The sequence below is a fragment of the Diorhabda carinulata genome, chromosome X, assembly GCF_026250575.1.
Source record: "Diorhabda carinulata isolate Delta chromosome X, icDioCari1.1, whole genome shotgun sequence".
In the NCBI taxonomy this organism is placed as follows: domain Eukaryota; kingdom Metazoa; phylum Arthropoda; class Insecta; order Coleoptera; family Chrysomelidae; genus Diorhabda; species Diorhabda carinulata.
This window is the reverse complement of record NC_079472.1, coordinates 62,818,957-62,844,308: the sequence shown is the minus strand read 5'-3', so window position 1 is coordinate 62,844,308 and position 25,352 is coordinate 62,818,957. Positions and strand designations below refer to the sequence as shown.

Genomic DNA, 25,352 nt, shown 5'->3' with positions numbered 1-25,352 from the left:
GGGAAAAACAGGATGTTCAACTTGAGGTACCTCTTCAGAAGGCTTATCGAAGTAAGAAGCCACCCAAATACTTTTTTTGACTTAAATCGAACTGTCAATTGAAAATGTTTTCGAAATAGGCTGCATGATTTTGTATTAAATAAAAATACTGAAAATTTTTGCTAGTTTAGTGATCAAGTTTTCTCAATAATACAATTTTTGATGCATGTAAATGGGACACGGCATATTTTCAAAATATTTATCGAAAGAAGTAGAATTCCATTATAATATCGAAAATTTCCTTATATCTGCGCAGAGTCAATTAAAAGATATCTATAAATAACTTTTTATACTACAGATATTGTATTTCGAATATCAATTATGTAAAAAAAACTGTCAATCATCTCAAATTTAAAGAAATGTCTATATTTAGTAGGGATTTTCTAATCTTTTATTTCAGAGTTAGTTCAAAATCACTGATATTATCAACAAACCCATCATAAAAGTGTACGCAAATAGTTTTGAACACAGTTCCTTCGATTTTCATCCACAACATTGGCAATCAACAATTGAACGACCATCAACTGAAAGTTGGACGACGAACAGCAGACAGTTGCACAACAAACAGCTGAAAGTTGAACGAAAATTAGTTGACAGTTGAACGACGATTAGTTGACAGTTGAACGATAATTAGTTGACAGTTGCACGACAATCAGCTGATAGTTAAACATAAAACGATATTAAAGGGGGAGGCATAATTGGTATTTTCGTAAAGTCCACATAGTTGTCAAGAAACTAACTGAATCCTGTGGTTTCTGGAGTAAGTAAGCAAGTAAATAAACAAAAAGTTGAGTTACTATTACGGACGTCAGCCTTTAAAGAGTTAAACTAGACTCCTCGTGGCTTAAAATAGATAAAACATGACCTGAGTTTTGATTCTTTACACTTTTCGAAATGATACTCAATAACTACCAAAAAATTACTCAATTCTGGTGTATCTTCGGGCTAACTAATGATGGTTGGCCATATTCATTATAATAAAACATCAAAACTACTTTAAAGTAAACTATTTATCAAATAACAAAATGAGTAGTTAAACTTTGTTTCCGACGATCATACTCGAACGAACGCCAGAATATTAAGACATCTGTCTGTTTACAGACCGCTCTTAAATACTAAAAAATCCTATTGTTAAGAGTCCAAGGGACACTCGGAATCAATACTCTATATTTATGATCGTGTATCATAAATCCTAATGAATGCAATAACAAATTGAAGTTAAGTGGGTGCATTTATGATTCTTCACAGTCACACTAAGACAGAAATTTGGTAATCCGAGAGGATACGTTAATGGAGGGTAAAAATAAGAAACGTTATTGTATCCTTCAACAGATCCCAATGGTTCGCACCGGGGTTGAGTTAAATTACACTCAAGAAATTGTATCTCTGTTTAAGTCGAAACATCTGGGACTTAAATGTCCCCATTAAGTTAGGAACTAAATTATTGTCAAACACCCTGTTAATAACATTATTGTTAATTTCAAGTGCCACTAACTGTTTACTAACATCGAATTACATCAAATCATCAAATATTTTCAAAAATAAACCAGTTCAGTAATAATTTATTGTTTTATTTATATACAAATTCGAAATATAAACTAGTTCTGCTACTAATTGAATTTAGGTTGGATTTAAACCTTCTTGGAAGGTTAAAGTTTTATTACTTTGGGCATCCTTTTGCATTTCCATCGCTTTGGTTTTATATTTTTCCGCCAACTTTTCATTTTTCTCAACGCCTGCAAAATAAACAAAATTTTCTCACAAAAAGTGTGCAGTGTAACCAAACTAAATGAAATATAACCACAACATGGCATTGGCATGTAGTCAGAAGGTAGATTGAATTAATAAATAAATGCGACAACGTTCTGTACGTTGTCCCAGTTCAATTCCAGCTGGGCATGAATAAGAAATGTATCGAGATAACAAGGAAATACTATTACCAAGTAGTCATACTTATTTTTTAGCAAAGTCATCATGAAGGTTAAGAAATTTGTCATAACATAACAAAGATCAGTTTTCCTATAACAATAAGTATTGACTGGCAGTTGAATGATAATTTGTTGATAGTTGGATGACAAATGAAGATAAAGAGACGTGTTCTCGTGAAGCCCACATGGTACCCAACGAACCGAAAACACTATAAAAAAGGTAATGCAATTATTGAAACAATTTGGAGTAGAGTGGAAGGAAATGAAACACTTGACAGACTTACTGAAGTAAGGGTGGATAAACCTTTCATATTGCATGAGCCCTTTTGCGGGATCAGATACAGAATAATAGAAAAACCATTAGAAATGAAAATAGATAGATATTTTTTGACTATTTATATACACATTCTTGGTATAAATGATTCACTTACCATCGCCTTTTGCATACATCTGGGATAAATTTGCACAACTATACATATTTCCCATATCGCATCCCTTCAATGCAAATTCAAAGGCTCTTTTCATATTTTTTTGAACCAGGTACTCTTCTGGGTTGTAATCTTTTTGGAAAAGACTACCTAAAATTCATGTGACTTATATAGAGAATTTTTAATACCATTTCAGTGGAAACTATCCCATTGATTAATATTAAAAGAGTTTATTTCATTACCTATAAACCTCTCTTTTATTATACCATAATTTTCAAGCAAACAAATTTTTCTAAAATTCATTTTTTGATAGTAGGTTTCAAAAATTGTGTAAGGTGTTTAATCAATATTTTGGAAATGATTCCAATTTAATAACTAGGCAAATTAAACCACAAATAATTATTTAAATGTCAATAACAAATCTTTTCTCTGAAGATCTATTTATTCTCAGTCTTCCTCTCTTCTTTTTTCCTTCTGGTAATCTCCAAACTATCATATTACTTTCATGTTATCTACTATCTGTCTTCGATTTCCTAACCATTGTTACTTCTTGGATCAGATTATGTCTATAATGATTTGTTAGTATTATAACTCACAACTTTCATTATTTGTTTGCTTCATCTATACTTTATTTCTATTTTTCTTTCAGTAGATTTTGCTTCTTAAATCTGTTTTGTATATCCTTATTTTCATTTTACTAGATAATCTTCTTAGGTATTAAGATGTGCTGTAATCTCCTTCTCTTTTACATATTTATTGCTTTAACCAATCCGAAGTAAATTTCTTTCTTCTTCTTCATCACATTTGCAATTGATTATACATTTTTTATTTATTCTATTTTTATTCTTCTATCTTATGTAATTTCCACTCCATTTTTGGTTCTTTCATTTCATATTTATTTCATCTCATACATTTATTTTCAAGCCCATAGTTTTTGCTGCTACTACTACCACTAGTTTTTTATATATTTTCTGCAAATGCTAGTCATCGGTGGCTTTTTGTTGAAACATTTTGTTTTCAATTTATTCATCTTGTAATCTCCAAAGCTAGATTGAGCAATATAGTTGTTAGTAGCCACAGTATTTGTGATATCACAAACTTATTTATGTATTTGCTGAGTTAATGAATAGCACACATAATTTTTAAAGTATCAATAAGAGATCTTCTGTACTCTCTTGTTTCCTCTAGTATTCTCTAATATACGGATTTACTTCCCTCTTATCTGATACCTTTTTCAGTTTTTCCAACCCCTTAGATTGGATTATGTCTATAATTGTTTGTCATACAAAACATGATTGTCATTAAATATAAGCTTCATCCACCCTTATTTGACTTTTTCTTTATTCTTTATTAAGAATCCAGGTTTTGCTTCCCTTAAATATTTTGTACACCCTTCTTTTCATTTTTCTAAAAAACTGCTTGTATATTAAGATGGTAGTGTAGCCCCAACCAATCCAAATTCCATTTCTTTCTTCTTCTTCATCACATTTATCATTGATCATTTCTTATGTAATTTCAACTGTAGCAATTTTGGTTCTTTCATTTTTTATTCATTTCATTTTTCAAGTCCATAGTTTCTGCTAATACTACCACCAGTTTTTTAAATCTTCTCTTTAGTTCTTTTCCTTGCTATCTTCTACATATGATAGTCATTGGTGGCTTCTTGTTAATACAGTTTCTCTTTAATTTATTTAGCTGCTTCTTAATGTAATGAGTATGGATCATGGATAACAGGAGAATAATAGTACTGAATATAGAATGATACTGCTGAGATTATTTAAAATGGATAGTTTTCAAGGAAATATACCTAGAACGGAACCGATAATAAAAAAACTTAATGTTCGGTTATAAATAAAAATATGTTGCTTAAAAAAATGTGAATCTAACCTGGGAGATTATCCTTCTTTACACCAACAATGTACATTCCTGATAAATAGTAACATGCATTTCCATTTTGGTGCTGGCATGCTTTTTCTAATAGCTGCATACCCTAAAATTAGAAAGTAAACTATCAAGTTCAAAATGCAGCATATCATTCATTAAAATAAAAGACAGTAAGATCAATTTTTTGCACATTTCAACCACCTGTTGTATTAATTTTGGTGTCATGATGTATCATGTGTTTGGATGACAGTGAATGTTTTCAAGTTAATTTGCCATTCTAAAGACTTATTAATAGTAAAATTGAATATGGATTGTTATGATTTTTCATTTGATAATCTATCAATATTAATTTCTTCATGTGAACATATAACATATAAGAGAGTCAGTGGCGTGAGTGTGAGGAGTGAGTAAAGTGGGCCTTTAACCACAGTCTCGCACTTAAAGGAGCCTCGCGAAGCCTCTTTGCAATGTCAATCAAATTTAAAATCTTCGTTTATTTTTAAATTAAATAAAAACCTAGCAAATATGGGCCAGATTGGCAACACAGCTTAATTTTGCAAAATGTTTCATTATACACATACTTCATACAGAACAGAGAAGATTGTAATTGAAATGTTAACTCTGGAATTTATTATTTCAATACACTTTATGGTTCGAAATATTAGTAAGATATAAATTAATGAATCGGTTTTGAGAATTTTTGTAAGTGGATTCACAAATTTCAAGAAACAGACTTTAATTAATGTACTGCAAAAGCCTATAAATTTATAGAAAATAGCAGTTGTGGGATTCTAATCATTTAAAAAAAAGGCTTCACAAAAAAATGTTGAAGCTGTAGATGACATTAACACTAAATTTACGGCACTCCCTGAATATTACAACAATTTTGGATTCCATATGAAAAGAATAATTTAAAATATTGAATTTTTTAAGCACTGTAATGATTTGGGTCTAGTACTTCAAGATGAATAAAGCAAGGTCATAAAATCTTAAAAGCTTTACAAAGACTTATAGTGCCTAATTTACAAAACTCCATTAAAAATGCCAGTCAAATGGAACTGGAAGTTTTCTATCCTAATGTATACATTGCTATTATAATTATGTTGTCTATATTTGTAAGTACAGCTTAGTTGGAAAGAAGTTTTTCTGATTTAAAAATTATTAAAAACTACTAAAAAAACAATATGAAGCAGGACCTATAGCAATACTCTTCACCGAAGCAGATTTACCAGTAAAAATCAATTACAAATCTTTAGTAGAAGACTTCGATAAAACAAAAAGCTGAAGAACTTAAACTTGTAAAAAATCATATCACTAAATTTACAATTTAAGAAAAATTTTCAATCTATATGCTTTCAAAAATTCTCCTCATTCATTTATATGGAGATAAAAATGAATTTATTAAGTAGATCTTGGAAGCAGAAAAAGGGGATACTTTGCCTACAACTATATTATTCCAAGCTATACCTCTGAAGTGAGTTGTCTGGTTTTAAAAATTCTTTAAATATAAGTTAAATCAATCAAATGCTTACTTTAATAACATCTTGTTTCAACTCAGGTTTATCATTTTTTGTTATTAGCAGCAATCCTTGATTCAAACAAGAATCGGGTTCTTCTAAATGGCATCCTTTTTCGAAATAATCGTAAGCCAATTTGTAATCTGATGTTTTCGAACCTTTGCCTAATAAACTGTAAGTTCCATATTTTAAACAACTTTTACCATATTTATAATCATCGCAGTTCGTTCTATAAACTTTGCCAGCTTTTTCGTAATCTTTTTTAATCGATTCTAAAAAATCGGCTAACAAATGACACACTGAAATAATAGATTTAATTTTCATGTAGGTAATTTGTTTGAATTTTACCTTCTGGTTTTTTTTCGCTGTAACAACCAAACCTGTATTCTATGCCTAAATTATTAATATATTCTTTTACTTCACTTTCTGATTTGAAATTATATGCCATTTTTGGATACGGAAAGTTTAGTTGACATTTATTATTAAATAAGTCAAATATTTCATTAATTTATCTTTATGACATAACCTCACATTAATTTCAAAAGATCAACAGTAGATTATGCAATGACTTTTATAGAACCACAAAGAATACATTCTAACGAAATATGTGTAATATTAGTAAAATAAGCTACATCATTAACAATTAAATTATTTCCGATAATTAAAATATATATTTTTAAATTTTGATTAGTTAAAACTATAGCTTTGCATATATCAACTAATTCAACACTGTTAGTTCTGTGGTCCTGCATAAATTTTAATTCTTTTTCTATCTATTGTCATTATATGTAGGCGAGTTGCATTGTATCAAAAAAGAAGATATTTAGGTTATCTTCCAAAATTTATCATACGATTTCAATAAACAGTATGTTCGAAACTTGAGATGGTTCCAACTACTAAAAATAAAAAAGCTCAAAGCAAATCCCAAAAATCAGGAACCATCATGTTACAACTTCAAAAATTTGTACAAAAAGATTATCTATTAAAAATTGTTTTTGATCCACATTACCTATGGCCAGTCTGTTTAATTTTGTTAATTTTTGAAACAATACTGAATATATTTATTATCCAATGTGTGAAATACACGGAGATCGATTGGATTGCCTATATGCAAGAAGTTGAAGGATTTTTAAATGGAACATTGGACTATAAAGATTTGAAAGGTATATTTTTTTATTTAAGTATTGAATGAAAAGTTTCTTTAATTCATTTCAAGAAAATTTCTAAATCAAACATGTCAATGGAAACAACTTTTCACGCTATATGAATTTGAAAGTGCTACTTTTATATATAAAAAACATCAAAAAATAAATATCATGTTGCATTTTTTGTAGTCTTAAGAACAATTTAGTATATATTATGAGGTATTTTAAAATTGTATTCTAGACCACAAAAGCTTCCCGTACATTATGTAACCTTTTTGGATTTATTTGTTGTAATTTCCTTACTTTACAGGTCTAACAGCAATTTAATTTATTAGATATCCCCAGTAAAGATCTAGGTGATCAGATGCAATAAACAGAAATATATCATTTAAAATTTGTTGCAGAAATTTTGAATAAAACTTGCTGTTTAAATTATTCTAAGAAAGTTTGGTCAACAATTTTTAGGTCTTTGAATATTTAATTCTGCATTGAATTTTCAAACAGTTTTATGATTACTATTTTTGTCTTAATCAAAACATCATATGAATCACAGACTTCAGGTATGAAAAATGACAAATCAATTTTACAATTCCCTTCATTCCCAAGGGGCACGACGAGCCTATCTGAAGGTCTATGTGCTCAACAGTTCTTGGTCTCCCACAATTAAGTATCCTATATGTACTTTATGATTCAATAAAAATAGTAAAAACTGTGTTTCATATTTCAGGTGATACAGGACCTTTGGTATACCCAGCTGGTTTTGTATACATTTATACCATACTCTATTACTTAACTTCGAAAGGTACAAATATTTTATTAGCTCAATACATTTTTTTAGGTTTTTATTTGATACAAACCTATTTAGTACAAAGGATATTTAGAAAAACTATGAAATTACCACCTTATGCCTTGATTATTACAACTTTGACATCATATAGGATTCATTCTATATTCATTTTAAGACTTTTCAATGATCCCGTAGCAGTTTTATTGTTTTACATAAGTTTAAACTTATTCATAGATAACAAATGGTTACTCGGTAGTATATTTTATTCATTAGCAGTTTCTGTAAAAATGAATATTTTATTGTACGCCCCGTGTCTTCTTTTAGCTTATTTAACGAACTTGAGTTATGTTGATACGTTTATAAATTTATTTATTTGTGGGGTAATTCAATTAGTACTTGGTTTTCCGTTTTTATATGGGAATCCAGTGTCATATTTAAAGGGTAGTTTTGATCTAGGTCGCGTTTTCGAACACAAATGGACTGTAAACTACCGATTCTTATCAAGAGAAATTTTCGAAAACAAACTATTTCATATAGGATTATTGGTATTACACGTATCGTTGCTGTTATTATTTTTACCCCATTTGAAAAAATATCTGAGTAGTTATGCTAAATTGAATATGGTCACTGGTGAATTGAGACTGCAAATTATTAGAGAGAAAACAGAGGCTGAGAGACAATCGAAAGAGGAAGAAAAGAAAATGACTAAAAGTCAAAGAGCTTTCGTACGTTCTTTCGAAAAACAATTAAAAGACAGCGGAAGAGTAAAAGAAGAATCAGAAACTGTTAAAATTGAAGATAAACTATCTAAAATAGTTCAGTTATTCGTATTGCCTTTCTTCGTTGCTAATTTAATTGGCGTTGCTTGTGCCAGATCGTTACACTATCAATTTTATAGTTGGTATTTTCATAGTTTACCATATTTAGTATTTTGTACTGAATACAATGTACCATTAAAATTTTTATTGTTAGCTTTGATAGAATATTGTTGGAATGTATATCCAAGCACCGATTTTTCAAGTGCTTTATTACACTGTTGTCACATTGTTTTGTTATTTGGTGTTTATAAAAATATGAGAAAATAAATTACTTATTTTTTGAGTCTGTATCATTAATAAAAAAATTGATTAACGGATTTATTGAAAGATGTAAAATCGTTATTAATCTATTAGTAAGTATCGCAAACCTTTCAACTAAGGTACATGCAGCCAATAAGCCCAAGTTGGTAATGTAGTCAATTCCTCAGCTCGGTAACTACCTAAACCATAAAGTTGGGTGACTTTGGCCATTTTTTTAATATTTAAATTTGTTTAAAATTTTTCTGTTAGGTTAGGTGTAAAATCAATTGTCTTTGGAGTGGAACGTTGGGAAAGCAACTAGGATGTGTTGAGAACCATGGAAGTTTATTTTATATTTTGTTGACAAAATTCTTTCTGATAAACTGAAGTTAATCTTCAATCCAGTCACTAGTCACATGTACTTATTCACACACCTTAACCTAATATCTTATTCATTACAGGAAGTAACATCTGACATATGTCAAACAATAAATAACACAGAATACAAATATATCATTTGATTGTCTCAACAGGATGCACCCACATATAGTATTGTATACCATCAATTGTATTTATTTTTAATACCGATTTTTGTGACCTTATGACCTTTACAACACTAAATCGATGTCGATTTTTCACATGTTCATTACAACAATGTAATAAAGGTGTATACAAAAATTCAGCCCATCAGGAATTTTTCCGAATATTAAGGTGTAAAGAGCATAAAATGACTGGACTATTACAATAATATACTTTATACTATAGGTTATCCTAAATTTTGGAAATATCATAATGTAAAAACATTAAATGTCTTGGCATGGCCATATTGGCTGCGTATACCTTAAGAATTTTTCTAAAACTGTTCATTTTCGTATTGCGACGCTATTCCCGAACGTCCTTCTTTAGCCAATCTTACTTCAGTTTGGCCTAGTTTTTGTTCCAAACCTTGCCAAGACCTTTGAGCCAAATACCCAGCTCCGGAACTTTGTAGTGCTAATGTACCGCTACTTTTTAAAGCTAAAGACTGATTGTCCTCGTCGTTATTTGTAGATTCCTTTGTATTAGGTAATCGTAGCTTATTTGTTAATAAACTGACATCTCCGCGTGATTCTGAACTAGTTTTTATGCCGCATTTGTCGATAAAATCGTTAAAATTGAATGTGAAATCTTGATGCCTTTCTGGGTCTGCGTTTAAAGCTACTTCGACATCAAAAGGTACAGCAATTGGTTTATAAAAATCTCTGTTACAATAAATTTCACTCATCGAACATGTTATCGCCACGTAAACGTCTAACTGAAACAAAATATAATTTTTATTGGAGTATTTTTTATACGAGGTGATCCAGAATTATATATGTTAATCTCTAGGGGTGATACTAAGCCTAAAAATCTATGATTCGATTCAATCTTTAAAAGGGTTGTAACTATCTTATTTTCCAATTTAAAAAAAATTGTGTATAAAGTAAAATCCCCTAGAAATTAATGTAAATAATTCTACAGTTTTTTATAGAGGTGCTATTCCAAGCAGACAGCCAAAACATGAGAAACGCTTGGAGGATGATATGGACAATGAGCCTCAACCAGACTGCTCTAAGGACATAGAGCCTCAACCAGGCTGCTCGAATGATATAGGGCCTCGACCAGAAGACAACACTGGACCTCAATTTGCAGCAAATATGGCAGGAAGGTCAAAGGAAATTGGTGCAGCTGAATGTATTTCAAAGAATAAAGCAGGGCCCGTGAAAAATTTAATATGTACTTTCCACATATTGCCAATACTAACATTGAGAAAAAAACATGGAATTTAGGAAAAAAATCTTCAAAATCTCAAATGAAAACATCAATACAAAATATAAGTAACAAGGGAAAAAAACTTCAAAGGGAAATAAAATCCAAAAGCTACCAAGACAGAAATAACTGCTCAGTCGGATGAAGAGAGGATAATGAAGACTCGGATGATTTCTTTCCAGCTAAAGAGGATCACGATATGGAAGAAATTGGTGGCTTTTCAGACGGGGAAGATACGGTATGCAAGTTTTGCAATGGTCATTTCAGGGATGACACAAAAGGTGTGTGTGTAATAATTGGGCACATGAAAACAAAAATAAAGATGTTAAATGGCATTTGACTACGAGATACAGCTGAATTTGATATTCATAGGAGTACTTATTTTGTTATTATCAAATATATAAAAGGGGGCAAATATTTGGACCTTCTCCCTTAAACATCCTATATGAATATTTAGATTTATGCATACTTTGAAATGTTAAATTTACAGTAGATGTTAAATAAAAGATTGAAGAAAATTTTTCTTACCTCTGGAAAATTCGCCAGTTTTGAAACAGTAGGTTTCCCAACACTAATAAGATAATATTTTTTCCCACTTTGACTAATTAATGCTTTCATTCTCTCTATCACTTTCAAATAATTTTTTACTCCCAATGTACCGATAATTATCCCAATAGTTTCACTATCCTTTATTTTTTCAACGACGTAATTCCTTCTTCTTATTATTTTATTCGTAGCTTCGAATAGTTTTATACTTCCCTCATAATAATATAGATTGAGGGCTAAAATAAAGAAGAACAAAAAAAGAAAATTTTTTATAAATGCTCATCAAATGATTAACCACTTAATTGCTTGTTGTATTTTCTAATTATATTTTTAAACTCACTGTAAATGAGGAAAAAAAATGAAAGTCTTTATACAAAAATGTTCTCAAACTAGTTCTCATGTTTTCGATTACCAATTAAAAACATTTTCCATCATATTACACTAATAAAGACATTAATAAATCTTAAACACCTGCAAAGACATGAGTTTAAGATATCAAGAGCTGTATAGGAAGTCAACAATATGGCTGTATGACAACTCATCATTATGATGATAATGCCCTATAAACTACTTTACTGCATTGTCCTTTACCAGGAAGACAAGGCACTTCTACATACTATATCTCAAAAAATACAGTTGTCGTCGAGTTTTTACTACTACTAGTTTTAACCACTTCAGTTACCAGATTTAAATCTCATCCAATAGTGGAATATGATGGGGTCTAATTTGCACTACACTCCACAGATTCTAACACAGTTAAAGTCACTCAAAACGAAGTGCTAGACATGTGATTTCAGAAAACAAAAAGGAAATCTTGAAAAAGAATATCTAAAATATTTCCGGTTAGAATATATTCAAGTTTCTGCCTTATCAGTTGGTACCAATGCCTTCCTAAGATCCAAAAGAACTTCTAGGATTGCTACCACTCTGGAGACAAACTGTGCAAAAGTGCCTTGAAGACATTAAGATACATTTAACATTTCAATAGCAACTGATTGAGCTAGAAATATGAGAGGAAAAAATAAAGGGACAACAATGATTCTTCAAAGCAAAATAAATAAAAAAATATAAATTTATAATCTGTTCCTATAAAATAAATATGTGAAATGTTTCTAGCCGGATGCTAAATAAATTGATTATATATTTGATAAAGACCGAAGTAGGTGGAAAAGTCAATTTTTACATGTCATTTTAAACTAATTTTTTATTGAATAAGACCTAAAATCAAGACTAATTACCACGAATAAGGTCTAAGAAGTGAAAAATTGAAGATAATTAAGTTATAATATTGAATGTAAGATGTTACTTACGTTTCAAACTTAGAGCTACATTTAATAATTTCATTTCATTACTGCCTATAAAGAAAACTGTTTGTCCAGAGGAACAAGTCGCCATCTCGTCAATTCTTTGTAACATAATGTTCGGATAGCTTTCCAAAATACTTTTTATTTTGTCTAAAAAGGTGAAATCTATTTAAATCAGTGTTTCCCAATCTTTTCTGTGCAATGCCTCAACTTGGCCTTTCTAAAATTTCTGTGCCCCCTGTGTAACGTACAAATTTTCAATATTAAAAAACTGATTGTTAAATTGAGAGATTTAATTGATTCGAAGGTTCAAATCAAAATGAATTTCGGTAAATTTGTATTTTCTATTTTGTTGAAGAATAAGCTCCTTTTTATTCAAATCTGTTCTTTCTACTCGTTCCTTCACCATTAATTTCCATCCGTGTTCCCGTTTTCTTCCTCATTTTATTTTTTCCCACAGTTCTACAGCTGCCGAAAGGACTCAATCGGTACACGTACACCACAAACAAACAAACTCAACTCCAACAACTGGGAATTCAGTTGAGGGCTACAACCATCCCGGATTTCCATAGATAAGTTCTAATCTGATCTTTAATTTATAGGAATCTGAGTTGTTTTTAATTTATAACTTCTGCGGTTGGTTTTCCTGGATTTTTCGAAAACTTGGTGTACCATTCAGAATTGATCGTTCTACGTTGCTCTGATGGGACAATCGCGACACGTCCAATTATTATTGTATAAAACACACAACCATTTGTTGCATCGATGTTTTCTGGTACAACAGCCGATTTTGGACGACCTTCACGAAATTCATCCTGTAGCGAAGTGCGGCTACTATTGAATTCGGAAAACTAGCGAAACCATCACCAAAAGTCGAAGCGAGTTGATCGTCACACTGCTTGGTTGGTTTAATCCGCGTCGAATGTCATATGTAAATAACTCAAATATGTTCTGAGTACGTTCATCATTAGAAATGTCGAAATTATGATGCCAATAACTGATTTGACATATTGACATCAAAGTTGCTATATCTGTAACAGTTTTTTTGGACACTTGTTTCAAATGATCACAAAATAACTGCTGTGAAACATCACAAAAGTTGCCATGGGCCATTCAGCGAGAATCACTTGACGACGCCAAATACCCAGTTGATATTTTGGTCTCGTCAAGCCAAATTATACCTAATATACTGTGTGGCGTGGGACTCAGGTTGGGAGACACTGATTCAAATAGTTACTATGGACCCTAATACAAATTTCATATTTAAAAAAGTGGAAATCTGAAAACACTTGAATGATTGAACAGATTGTGTATGTATACTTAGACTTACCAAATAAATGGATATAACCGACATCAATTATAACCACCACCTGTTGGTTTTCATCTTTAAAAGTTTCTTTAAAATTATCCTTCAATTGGTCAATATTAAGTGGAAGCTTTTCATAAATATTTATAAATGGAATTGCTGCAGACGATTTTGAAAAACAAACAGGACCAAAATGGATTATTGCATCGGCATTTATATGAGCAGCTGCAATATAATCTACACAACAACTGAAATAATGAAATTGTTGATTTTATATAAACATTCCAGACTTTATTTTATTTTTCTATGTATTTTGTACTTGCCTTTCATATGCAGTATCACCTAATAAATACAATGTTGTTTTTAAAATACTCTGGAGTTTCAAAATCACATTACTGGAATCTGGAAGTAAATAGTCTGGGAATTGAAGACAAACCTATAGAAAACAAAACTTCCCGTTAATTATTTTGAGAAATCATCAAATATATATCAATAAATTCTACTTTAACCGGCGCTACGGTTCTATGAAAACCAGGATTTCTCAACAATCAACTACCAATCCTTTCTGTCCTGAGCATGGTGTCTCCAACGTCGAATCCCTAACTGGATCCCCCAACTAATGAAGTCGCGCCACCAAATCTATCAGCCAAGTGTTCCTCAGGATCCTGTTCTTGCAAACAGGGTCAAAAATATTTTGTAGGATCTCATGTTCCCAGCAGTTAAAAATTTGCTCACTTGTCGTCATCATAGTTCATGTTACACATCCGTATGCGACTATGGAGCAGATTATTGACCATCATGAGAGCACCCTAAACTGGAGCTCTCCTTGGACACTGCCCAGAAGCATCTGTTTCCCACAGCAACTCTTGCATTGATCTCCATTGTCATCACGTCCTTATCTTCAGTTATCAAGGCCCTAATATATTTGAATTGGTGGCACACGAGTAAGCAATGTTCTTTGACTAAATCGTGATAATTCTGTGAATTCTAATAAGATTTTGCCATGGTAAGTACTGTTGAATACAGGCTCCTAAATTTCAAATTGAGAGTATATACTTGATAGTGTAAATTTGTGTGACTTTAGAGTAATAACCATTAAACTGCGGGGCTTGTAATCCAAATTAGTTTGTTTTATTTTTCAAAATGAGGTGTGTCTACTTTAAGTACACATATTTTTGATTTGTATAACAGTTAGAACCATCCTTTGGGAAAAATTTCATGGAAAATATCCCAATTGGAAAAAATGGACCTTTCCCAATATTTTGTTCAGAACATGAAGAAAAAAATGTTGAATTGATTAAATTCACGGCAAAGAAGAAGCCATCCAAATTTATCCAAGTCTACTACCAAAAATTTCTCTAAAAGTTTGAAAAAAATAATTTTTACTAAGTATCTATGTAAAATCTGCATTTGTCAGATACTGATATTGATAATCTTTTGTATGTTCTATCTAAATAATTAGAAGTATACTATTTTGTTTGCCAACATTTTATTTATTTTAATTTTATTAGTTTAGCAGCATTAATCATTAAAGTGTCTGCCACTGGTGTTTATAACTTACGTACATGATAAAAAAAATATAATTATATAATAGTTAATTGTCGTGCATTTATTGATAAAAATATAAAATGTAAAGCTATATCACATTATAATATATTAATTACCTTTTTAAATTTATTGAGTTGAATCCATTGGGCACATCGATTTAATTCATATACATCGTCTAAGTCATCTGGATTCGTGTTAACAGGAGAACGTGTCAGCTCAATAGGTTTTTCTATACTTGTAGTTTCATTTGATGAAAATGCAAGTTTTGTCATCTTTAAATACAAATTGTAATATTTATAAATCCAAGTTTACTAAGTACTTCTTGTAAACAAACTTCATACCAGATGTAAAGGTTAATTTCAATATGCATGTCAAATCATTGTGTGGTTCCATATGGCAAAAGATTTGCTGTTCTATGTCATAAACTAGCTAATTTTTTTAATTGTCTATGGTCGGCTCTATATTCACTTATTTTCAACATGACAATTAAACGATGTGTATACAATGTGTCTCGAACTCTCGACAAAGAACAAAGGCGTATCGGAATTATTACCCTAGAAAATCTACATACAAAAGCGAAAACGGATAGCATTATGTAAAATTTACATAACTCATTTACAGTAAATGAGTTTCAAAACGTGACGCCGTTTGACGTAAAGTACAATAAAATCAAGAAAATAAGCTGAAATCAATACAATGAGAAAAATAAATATCCTCTTATTTCAATTACAGAGCCGTTAACTGATTGGAACAAATGATGAAATATAAGAGACCGTCTGACCCAGGCCGATTATGATAGTTTTGCTCTGAAAATTATGCATTTCTTTATTCTCTGTTATTAGATGACATTCTATTTATTCCACTGTACCTAAAATAATTTTTCTCCTTTCTCTATAAATATTTTGTGCGTCAACAGATTATCGAATCTATTACATTGAATTCTATTTCTTTCTTTTCAACTCAGACAGTTAACTCTGAGCTATTTATTAGGCATGTGTAATGGCCTTTTAAACACGATTTTTCTATTACTTTCGAACTTATCCTTTCTAGTAACTATATTATATTATTATTTTAGATTATATACTTCCTATGATCATATCTCTAGGATTATATCCATTGGATCTGAGTAATTAGTCTTTTATTGTTCCAAGTTGAATTTGTGAATGACCTTTTTTTATTATATTTCAATGTAAGTGCTGAGTTTCTTCGATAGATGAACTTACTATAACTAAAATTATATTAGGATACAGGAGTCAGTTAATTCACTCACTACATAGATGAACGGACTGTAACTAAAATGAAATTGTTACTACAGAAGTCGGTTATTTCACTCACTACATAGATGAACGGACTATAACTAAAATTAAATTGCAACTTCAGGAGTCAGTTGATTCGCTCACTACATAGATGAACCGACTATAATTAAAATGGAATTGCTACTACAGGAGTCAGTTAATTTCTTTAATACATAGAGTAACTGACTATTTAGACGAACGGACTATAATTGAAATGAAATTGCTACTATAGGAGTCTGTTAATTCACTCATTACTTGGATGAACGGACTATAACTAAAATGAAATTGCTTTTTAATAAATGGAACGGAAATAACGAGAACAATTCATATAATTTTTATTAAATATAAACAATTTTTTAACATGAGTATATACCAGGTTCATAAGAATATTAAATTGTTATAATCATACAAAAATTTGAAATTGAGCTATTCAACAATTTTTGTTTTGAATCACAATATAGTTGCATCAATTAATGACATTAAAAAAATTGAATTAATATCAACTTTGTTTTATTGTAAAACTAAAGCACCAAGTTATAAAACACTGTCACTCAAAAACTGAGAAAATAGATCTGAAATATCAAGAGTTCACCTAAAGTTGCAATACCCAATAATAAATATGAAGAGCTGGGGTTGTGAACAATCTTCAAAAAGCAGATTTATAGAGTACCTGATAAACTAAGGATTTGCAAAATCAGATCGTATTAGGAGAAATTAATGAGTTGCCTGAGTATACCTAAAGAAGTTGCTGAAGAAATTAAGTATCAATTGAAAACATATTGCGATATGTTTGGAATATAATTTATCCTCAGTATTAGTCAAAGCATTGTGGAGCTATGTTTAAGAGGAGTAACAGAATGCTCCTTCAATAGAAAGTATACGGAAATGATATCTAGCAAGAATAGACCATCAGAATCACATAAAGGTAACTTTTCCCCTGAAGAGACAAATCGGTGCTAAAATAACTTAAATGGGATTGATGATGATGATCAGATGACCTAAAGATATTAAAGGAAACTGGATCTAAGTGACACAGGAACGAGAAGGACAGAAAGGGAAGCAGTGGACACTTCAGGTTGCTTGATAATTATAGAATGATAAGAAAGGTTTACAAAATAAGAATAAAGGTCTTAAGTGGAAGTAGACTGAATGAGTGGAAGATTTTATTGGTAAGAAGTATCCATTTCTGAAACCAATACGTTTTAAAATGATACTTTTTAGTTGTCATAATCTATTTACCCACCCAATTACAGATGACCGCAATTATATAAGATTTATTCAACTATATATGATCATTGATATAATTTAGAGAAGAGAGTTAGTAATAACAACGATCAAAAACTTCTGTTAACTGTATGCAGCTAGTCTAACCGAAGGTGAAGGGTTAGATTGGAGATTTTTGTGTATCTCTAGTGATATTTCTACCCACGAAGCGATAACTCACTAGGGAAAAGAGAAAACGTGATCTAGTTAAAGGGTATTTCTTAAAATTAGAAAGAACAGAAGATTTGGCAAAATTGGAAGATATACGAATTAAATTGTCTTAAGGAAAGAGTCATAAATGTAAATGGCTTCTCTAGTTTTTACTAACATGCCTAACAGTAATGGAATAAATTCAAATATGAAGCCTGAGTACACCCAGCCAAATAAAAAATGAGTTAGAATAAGGAGTTTCTTGGTTTCAGAGTGACATTGCCACTTTTGTAGTGAGAATTCACTATAAAAAATCTTGGAATACTTGGATATGGTTTTGAGGAAATGATAATATGAAAAAAATTATAAATTACTGACCTAATAGAAAATTGAGGAGAATGTAGATCAAATTCAGTCAGAAAATTTTTTTAATGTACTAAAATTAGTTGGTTGAATTGAAAGGTATACGGATGTATTCTGCTTCGATGAGATTCTAAGATATATTTCTGGCCTTTTAAGGTTTTTTGCTAGCATTAATACATAAAATTTTGAAAATTATAACAAGAAAAGCTGTTTTATTCAAATATCTTCAAACGAAATTAACCAAAAAAAATTGTTTGATTTAACAGATTCTTTTTGAATAAGAGAAACAGAAGTGTTTCCGTTTCTTGTAGCTATTTCCAATTTCTCTATTATATGCCTAACAAAAATAAAATCAATTTAAATATGACGTATGTACGTATTAAAGGGATGGAATTACAATAATTGAAGTTCAAATATCCCCAAATTTTTCAAAGTAACAAAACCTTATATAATCAAATACTAACTAGTAATACTACAAGGAATGTGGAAAGTAATGATTGATAGTAGTTTTAATAATTTAAATACACTAAGAATTAAGGATTCTTTACTTTTATAAACATATTTTTTAACAATTTTCCCAAACAGGATGAAGCAAAAGAAAAGCAGTACCTCAAATCTTACTGTGTAAGTGTACTTGTAAGTAGTATTAACAGTGTCATAGCAACATTTCAACTTAACTCCTCAATTCTTAGTTTATACATATACTGACTGACAATAATAGGTGAAAACAATGGAATTTTTAGGCATATCTGTTCAATCAAAATGCCTAGAATTCCCAGGTGTCACAGCCAAGTGACTTTAAGAGAAGTCGGATTGTTGAACTACCGGAAATTAGCGATAAGTTTCGAATTGGATCAACAGTTCTTTGCCTCTTATAAAGTGAGTGGGTTCAAGACGACCCAGATCATAGAACCAGAAGCTCTGGACTTTATAGAGAGACTACAGAACGACAAAATCGTCTATTGAGGCTAGAATCCCCTGGGCAATTGTACTCCGCTCCGCTTTAGGGATGTACGATCGTCAAGTAAGGGTGAGAAATCAACATGGAGGATTGCACATCTACTTTTTGAGGTTATATTATGACATGCTATTGCATATGGTAGCATATCAATGTTAGAGGTTATATAAAGCTAGTGGCTTTATTCAAAAACCGTAAGTTCCATTCCATATCTTCACCTAATGCCAGACTACATGTTAGCAGAGAATCTATAGAGAACGTGGATCAATACGGCCACCAAGTTCGACTGATTTGTCTCCAATTTAACATAATTGATCACAGACTGTTGAATTAGCAGCTAATTATATAGACCTTAACAGCAGTTGACTTGGCGCGAAACGACATTAGATATAGCCAATTATCCGCCATTGTACTATTTTCAACAGATTGTTAACCTTTTTTGTCAGGCAGCGTATTCCAGTTACGTTAAGTGAGATTGGTGTAAATAATTAAAAAATAAACAGATAGTAATAAAAAAATATTGTAAATACACTACGAAAATAAATAATTTGTGATAAAATTTATTTAAAACAATTTCAACTAACGAGACATTTAGTAACATTTTGATTAAATTTCTTTAACTTTTTCAAACATTTATATTTTGATATTTTGAGATACTCAAGGAGAGCCCCGACCTCCCAGACCACGTTCCAAGTCAGACAATATCGCCTCTCAGTGTGTCACCAATTCAAATATCTTGGGGTCTTGATAACTAAAGATAATGATGTGACAACAAGAGTTGCTACGGGGAACAAATGCTTCTGGGTAGTCCAGAGTTTAAGAGTTCAAGTTTTGATGGCTTTCATGATGATCAAAGTTCCACAATTTACAAGATAATAATCCATCCCGTAGATGGAGACATCGACATGACGACCACAGATTTTTGGCTCTGTTTGTGAGAACGGTGCATGGAGGATCCAGAGGAATGCTGAGCTGAAGCAGATCGTAGCGTTAATCTCGGGAGGGGAGCGTCTGAGGTAGCTGGGATATGCGGAGAAGATGCCTTCTGATCGAGACTAGCGCAGAGCCATATATGGAGTTCCTGGAAGACCGCGCCTTTGCCGGTTGAAGGACTTTGAAGCGGACCTGATCCAGCTAGGGGTTAGATGTTGGAGGCGCTATGCTCAGAACAGAAAAGATTGGCAGTCTATTATTGAGAAGGCCCTGGATCTCATAGGACCGTAACGCAGGTTAAAGAAATAAAAATTGCACAAACAACAATTCTGACATATTAATTTGAATAAATAAATAAAAAATAGTAGATGCCCCTTAGGGTAACTAAGAATCTACCAATTTTGGTTGTAATAAAAAAAGATTACAAAGATCCTTCCATTGAGAAATTAAAGTTTTGATTTTATATATATTTAAAATAATTATAAAAATATAAAGTTGATTTATATCATTTTATTTTGTAATGATTGGAAGCCATGTAACGGTTTAAAATAATCAAAGATCCAACTAATGGTAATACTGAGAATATAATAACAGCGTGATGTCCGATTTGGTTGCACAAAATACCAAACGCAATAGGTACTGTTAATCCAGCACCGATACTTATAGAATTTCCCAGTACTTTCAAATCTGTATTTTTCCTGTCATTCACTAAATCCTCCCAATAATCTAGAATTAAAGTCCTTGCTAGAACTATGGGAATACACAACGCAGCATATATGGAATAAACGGGAGAATAACAAGCAAGGAAAGTGCATACCAAGAGTACGATGAATCCACCATTTATAATCAATATGATAGGTACTTGTGACATTTTAGATTTGAACTTATTACACAAATAGATACCAATAAACATTAGAGCGTTCATGTATGAAGTTGTGTAACCGATAGCTACCGAATCAGCTTGAAAATTGTACTTCAAAATTTGTGTGAATTTTGAAAAAAATATTGTTGTGCTTGCAGTGAACATATACTTCATCGAAATCAAGTCCCAGTTAGTTTTGTAATCCGAATTGTTAAAATGTTGGACTGCATCTTTGATATATTGCGCTGTTCTATTCATTACTGACAAATCACTGCCTTCAGATGGAGAATCATCATCTTCATGAGAAACTGTCGCCAATAAACCTAAAAATAACAGAAAAAAATGCTTGAATTAAAAATATCCATCATGTTTTCAACAAGATATCTTGTAGGTGATAAAATCAACATCATAAAAGATAAATGGAATAAATCTTATGGAAATTAAAAAAAACACAAGGACACAAGTAAAAAAAAAGAAAATTCGAAAAAACAAATTATTCATAATACAAGGAAAAACTACTTACATATATTTATTATAGTTAAAACCGATGCCAAGAAACAAGAAATGGCAAAACTGATGTCGAATAGACAACCGGCCAATATAGGTCCTATTATGTATCCAGAAGAACTTAAGATGTTGAATATTATCAACTGGTATTGAGTCTCATCGCTAGGAACTTTTTTCATTAGAATCGCTTTGGTTAAAGAGCTAGATTGATTTGTTGCAGCTGGAAACAATCAAAGAGTAAACTCATTGCGTAAATATATATTTTCAATTCTGTTTATTCTAATTATTTCCACAAGTATTTAGTACTACAAGGTTTGCTATTCACATTTATGTAATGGTAATGAAAAAACAAGTATTTTTGGTCGACACTAGTGTTTTTCAAACTATTTTCTATAAAGATTAATATCTACATCTTTCCATGTGTTTGAACCTATTAATTAAGAATTTTTCCTCTCTAACTTATATAGCTTCCAAATAAGCACTTCAAATGCAAAAACGACTTCTTCTGGTGTTAAATAAAAAGAAGATATGTCAAATTAGGCCTGTGTGGTGGATGGCCTATCAACAAGACCTTCTGGTTGGTCAAAAATCCAATTGTTGATAAACGGGAGGTCACGGGGGTCAAGCTTTGGTACAGTTTAACAAGACAACTAAGCAGTCGCGTACAGAAAGTCCTGAGTTTTACTGTTCCTATATATATATTTTTATTTTTTATTTCAGGACCCCCCCCCCAAACTGAGAAGCCTCTTCTAGATTCGAATGCAATGTTTATAATGATTCAATGCTATTGAACAATAACCTCAAATTTGATTGAAACAACTACACTCAGAAAAATATTTGTGAAAGATTTTAATTAATTTTTCAAATATCTTCAGTGCAGATTATTGTATTGAGTTTTGTATAATAATTTTACTTACCAAAAATACATCTGGCAAGTATAGTAAACCAAGAGCTATTAGTGAGGAAAAGGAGAGCGTGGCATATAGCGGCAATATTAAAAATAGTATAAAGAGCAGTTTTTCTGCCTTGAAAATGTATTAGATCCCTCTGTAACAAATATTAAACAATTAAATTATAAAAAAGTGGCGAACGCGCATATATATTTAGAATTTCAAATATGGTTTTCTATGAATTTTCTATAAAGTGTTTGTATTATATTTTGACTGTTTTCATAGAGATAAGACCTTTTTTTGTATACGATATTCTGGAAATTTAAAAATCCGAATTATCTAGAAAGCTATCGGATATAAACAATAGTTTAGCAGCCAGAGTTAGTAAATGATTTGATGTTATAGTGAACACATCGAAATAGTAAAAAGTAAACTAAATAGTGAATTTAAATAAATTATTCAGTACTAATTGTTAGTGGATAGTGAATAGTTTATTGTATGAATAAATTCCATAAGTAAAATTCAACACGTGTATAAACTTTCAATTTAAGGTGGCATAAGAAACTTTTCAATTAAATAAAATGCAATTTAGCAGACTTAGTAAAGAAAATTGAACTTACAATAATATCGGAAGACAGAAGTTGTGCAATTAAAGTTGTAACAGCTAAAAATCCAATAGTCACATGGCTTCCTCCGAGAACAAATATATACGGAGGCAGAAATGCATATATCAATCCAAAACTTAATGAATCCTGAAATAATGATTATACATATTAGTTGGAGCAATTAATGAAAAAGTTCCTATTTACAAGTCAGTAAAACTAGGACATCCTTTTATTTTGTAATTAATAATTTAACAAACAAATTTGGATGATTAGGTATTAGGAAATAATTTTACTTTGTTTTTAACTATTTTATAAACAGATTAGGAAGTGTCGAAATTAGGTCATAATTTTATAAACAAATATATATAAAAAAATACTACAATCAAGGTGTCTTTCCAGAAATTGTTTATTTAAAACGGTGTTTTAAATGAATTAGTAAAATTCTTTTTTAAACATTATCCCAGGGGTGGTCTAAGCCATTGCAGGGCACTGGGCAGGCATTAGATTCCTTGGGTACGGGGCTTCTCTCATCGTTGGTCCTACCCTACTGAATTCAAGTATGACCCGCCCCCGACACCTATCATTACTCAAATGTAGCAAAAATCAAAACAATAATAGAAATCTTGAATATAAATCGCTGATGCTGCTAATACTTGTAAGCCATTTTTGTTGTCATACTTGGTGCTGAATGGGACCAAAAACAAGCGCCCATCTCATTTAGGTATATTATAACTGCGTTAACGTGTAAGTATTTTAAAGTGGCGTAGCCTCGCAACGGGGCCCCCTAGAATCGGTGGGTCGCCGTAAGTGTGATACCTATTATATTATTTAGTAAACATATTCATAGGAATCTAATGGCCATAAATTTTAACTATATAATAAGAATACATAATTAAACTATTAATAATGATTTTACAGTATTGAGGAGACGAGGACTGGGGTTACAGCCACGGTCTCTAACGGCGGGGTCCCTGCTACTGTAAATATTTGTATTTAGACAAAATTTTCGTGTGGAATCTAACGACAAAATAAAAAAAAATATTTTCCTCGCGTCTGCTCTGCATGCCCCTATTTAAGGCCGGCTCTGCATTATCCTTTATACCAATGAAGATTTTGAATATCATCTAGTTTGTGCTCCATTTTGTCACTTTATCTTAGTTTTCCAAGTACCTTAACATCATTAATATTATAGTAACAATTGCTGCTTAGTAATGAGAAAACGATATATCAACTTTAATGCGTTTTAGGCATAAAAAGTATAGAAATCACAATTTAATTTCCATTTCTCACCATCTAAGACTGAGAATATAATCATTTTATGTTAGTGTAAATTCAGTTTTTTGCCAATTGCCACCTAATCTGTTATCTTTAATCCTTTTCTATAATCTATACTGGTTTTTTCCTCTTGGTACCTCTATGAATTCTTCTAAGCAAATTGTTATAATTTACAATTGTACCTTTGTTCTTTATTTAAACTATTATTATCTTAAATTAATGTTTTCGACTACCTAATGCGAAACGAAAATTTTAAATTAGAAATTTGAAAAAATCTTCTTCCCTAAAAACATTCTTCATCAATATGCACCACAAGAAGATCATATTTTACCAGTTTTCCCCATTCCTTGTATTTTCAATATGATGTATGAGATGTGGGAAAGCAATGAAAATTCTTTATCCTGATGTACGCAATATTTTAAAAAAATTTGAATTGCTTTAATTGTTTAAATATTTATTTCAAGTACACACTTATAAAAGTCACGAGATATAAGCAGACCTATGTAGTATTAAAAGATTAAATAAATTAGAAATTGTACTTACGAATAAAGTTATGAGTTGTAACGTAAAAATATCATCTAAGGGTTCCATTCCTACTAATTGGCAATTTTTTATTAAATGAACATATTTTCTATACATTAAGGAGATATTCAATGATTCGAGACGTTAATCAGCATATCTGTTAATTTGTGAAGGACCTTGGCGGTTTTAGACATCAATGATTCTAGATAGACAATTTCAAGTAGTGGGTATATATAAAAATTTGAGCATGGAAAAGACACTAGAATTTTTTATTTTGTTTACACATTTCAAATTGCTCCTGTCACTAGTGTCACCGTGCGAACAGTTTACATAAGAACTGTTCGCTTATGTCAATTTCTGGCACGGTGCAACGAAAATAAACACGTGTACCTATCATGAGTACATTCCACTAAGCACTCAAGATAATCACGTTCCTGATCTTTCTCGTTCC

At 31.0% G+C, this 25,352-nt stretch overlaps 4 protein-coding genes across 4 annotated transcripts; 1 reads left to right on the top strand and 3 right to left on the bottom strand.

Moving 5' to 3' along the window:
- Window positions 1-1,589: 1,589 nt before the first annotated feature.
- On the bottom strand, window positions 1,590-6,444 carry LOC130902779 (cytochrome c oxidase assembly factor 7 homolog). The gene is made up of 5 exons (XM_057815065.1): window positions 6,145-6,444; window positions 5,812-6,095; window positions 4,283-4,385; window positions 2,399-2,545; window positions 1,590-1,775 (listed from the first exon to the last, which is right to left on the bottom strand). Exons 1-5 carry the CDS (start codon window positions 6,242-6,244, stop codon window positions 1,660-1,662), a joined length of 750 nt encoding a protein of 249 aa, XP_057671048.1. The 5' UTR covers window positions 6,245-6,444; the 3' UTR covers window positions 1,590-1,659.
- Window positions 6,445-6,588: 144 nt separating this feature from the next.
- LOC130902776 (lethal(2)neighbour of tid protein) lies at window positions 6,589-8,829 on the top strand. Its single transcript, XM_057815063.1, has 2 exons — window positions 6,589-6,959; window positions 7,669-8,829. Exons 1-2 carry the CDS (start codon window positions 6,680-6,682, stop codon window positions 8,811-8,813), a joined length of 1,425 nt encoding a protein of 474 aa, XP_057671046.1. The 5' UTR covers window positions 6,589-6,679; the 3' UTR covers window positions 8,814-8,829.
- A 21-nt stretch (window positions 8,830-8,850) lies between these two features.
- LOC130902778 (2-(3-amino-3-carboxypropyl)histidine synthase subunit 2) lies at window positions 8,851-15,676 on the bottom strand. Its single transcript, XM_057815064.1, has 6 exons — window positions 15,395-15,676; window positions 14,054-14,166; window positions 13,755-13,978; window positions 12,431-12,574; window positions 11,103-11,356; window positions 8,851-10,080 (listed from the first exon to the last, which is right to left on the bottom strand). The coding sequence occupies exons 1-6, from the start codon at window positions 15,548-15,550 to the stop codon at window positions 9,640-9,642; spliced, it is 1,332 nt and encodes a 443-aa protein (XP_057671047.1). The 5' UTR covers window positions 15,551-15,676; the 3' UTR covers window positions 8,851-9,639.
- A 1,215-nt stretch (window positions 15,677-16,891) lies between these two features.
- LOC130901812 (uncharacterized) lies at window positions 16,892-25,215 on the bottom strand. Its single transcript, XM_057813419.1, has 5 exons — window positions 24,923-25,215; window positions 23,120-23,251; window positions 22,527-22,656; window positions 21,626-21,829; window positions 16,892-21,425 (listed from the first exon to the last, which is right to left on the bottom strand). Exons 1-5 carry the CDS (start codon window positions 25,016-25,018, stop codon window positions 20,746-20,748), a joined length of 1,242 nt encoding a protein of 413 aa, XP_057669402.1. The 5' UTR covers window positions 25,019-25,215; the 3' UTR covers window positions 16,892-20,745.
- Between the last annotated feature and the right edge of the window lie 137 nt (window positions 25,216-25,352).

Coding starts and splice junctions, on each gene's coding strand:
- LOC130902778 (XM_057815064.1), bottom strand. CDS start 15,550: ATGACAAAACTTGCATTTTCATCAAATGAAACTACAAGTATAGAAAAA. Junction 13,979..14,053: donor GGTGATACTGCATATGAAAG/GCAAGTACAAAA, acceptor TCATTATTTCAG/TTGTTGTGTAGATTATATTG. Junction 10,081..11,102: donor AACTGGCGAATTTTCCAGAG/GTAAGAAAAATT, acceptor ATTTTGTTTCAG/TTAGACGTTTACGTGGCGAT.
- LOC130902776 (XM_057815063.1), top strand. CDS start 6,680: ATGGTTCCAACTACTAAAAATAAAAAAGCTCAAAGCAAATCCCAAAAA. Junction 6,960..7,668: donor GGACTATAAAGATTTGAAAG/GTATATTTTTTT, acceptor TTCATATTTCAG/GTGATACAGGACCTTTGGTA.
- LOC130901812 (XM_057813419.1), bottom strand. CDS start 25,018: ATGTATAGAAAATATGTTCATTTAATAAAAAATTGCCAATTAGTAGGA. Junction 23,252..24,922: donor TACAACTCATAACTTTATTC/GTAAGTACAATT, acceptor TCATTATTTCAG/GATTCATTAAGTTTTGGATT. Junction 22,657..23,119: donor TTCTGTCTTCCGATATTATT/GTAAGTTCAATT, acceptor TATTTGTTACAG/AGGGATCTAATACATTTTCA.
- LOC130902779 (XM_057815065.1), bottom strand. CDS start 6,244: ATGGCATATAATTTCAAATCAGAAAGTGAAGTAAAAGAATATATTAAT. Junction 6,096..6,144: donor CAGCGAAAAAAAACCAGAAG/GTAAAATTCAAA, acceptor CTATTATTTCAG/TGTGTCATTTGTTAGCCGAT. Junction 2,546..4,282: donor AAAGAAGGATAATCTCCCAG/GTTAGATTCACA, acceptor CATGAATTTTAG/GTAGTCTTTTCCAAAAAGAT.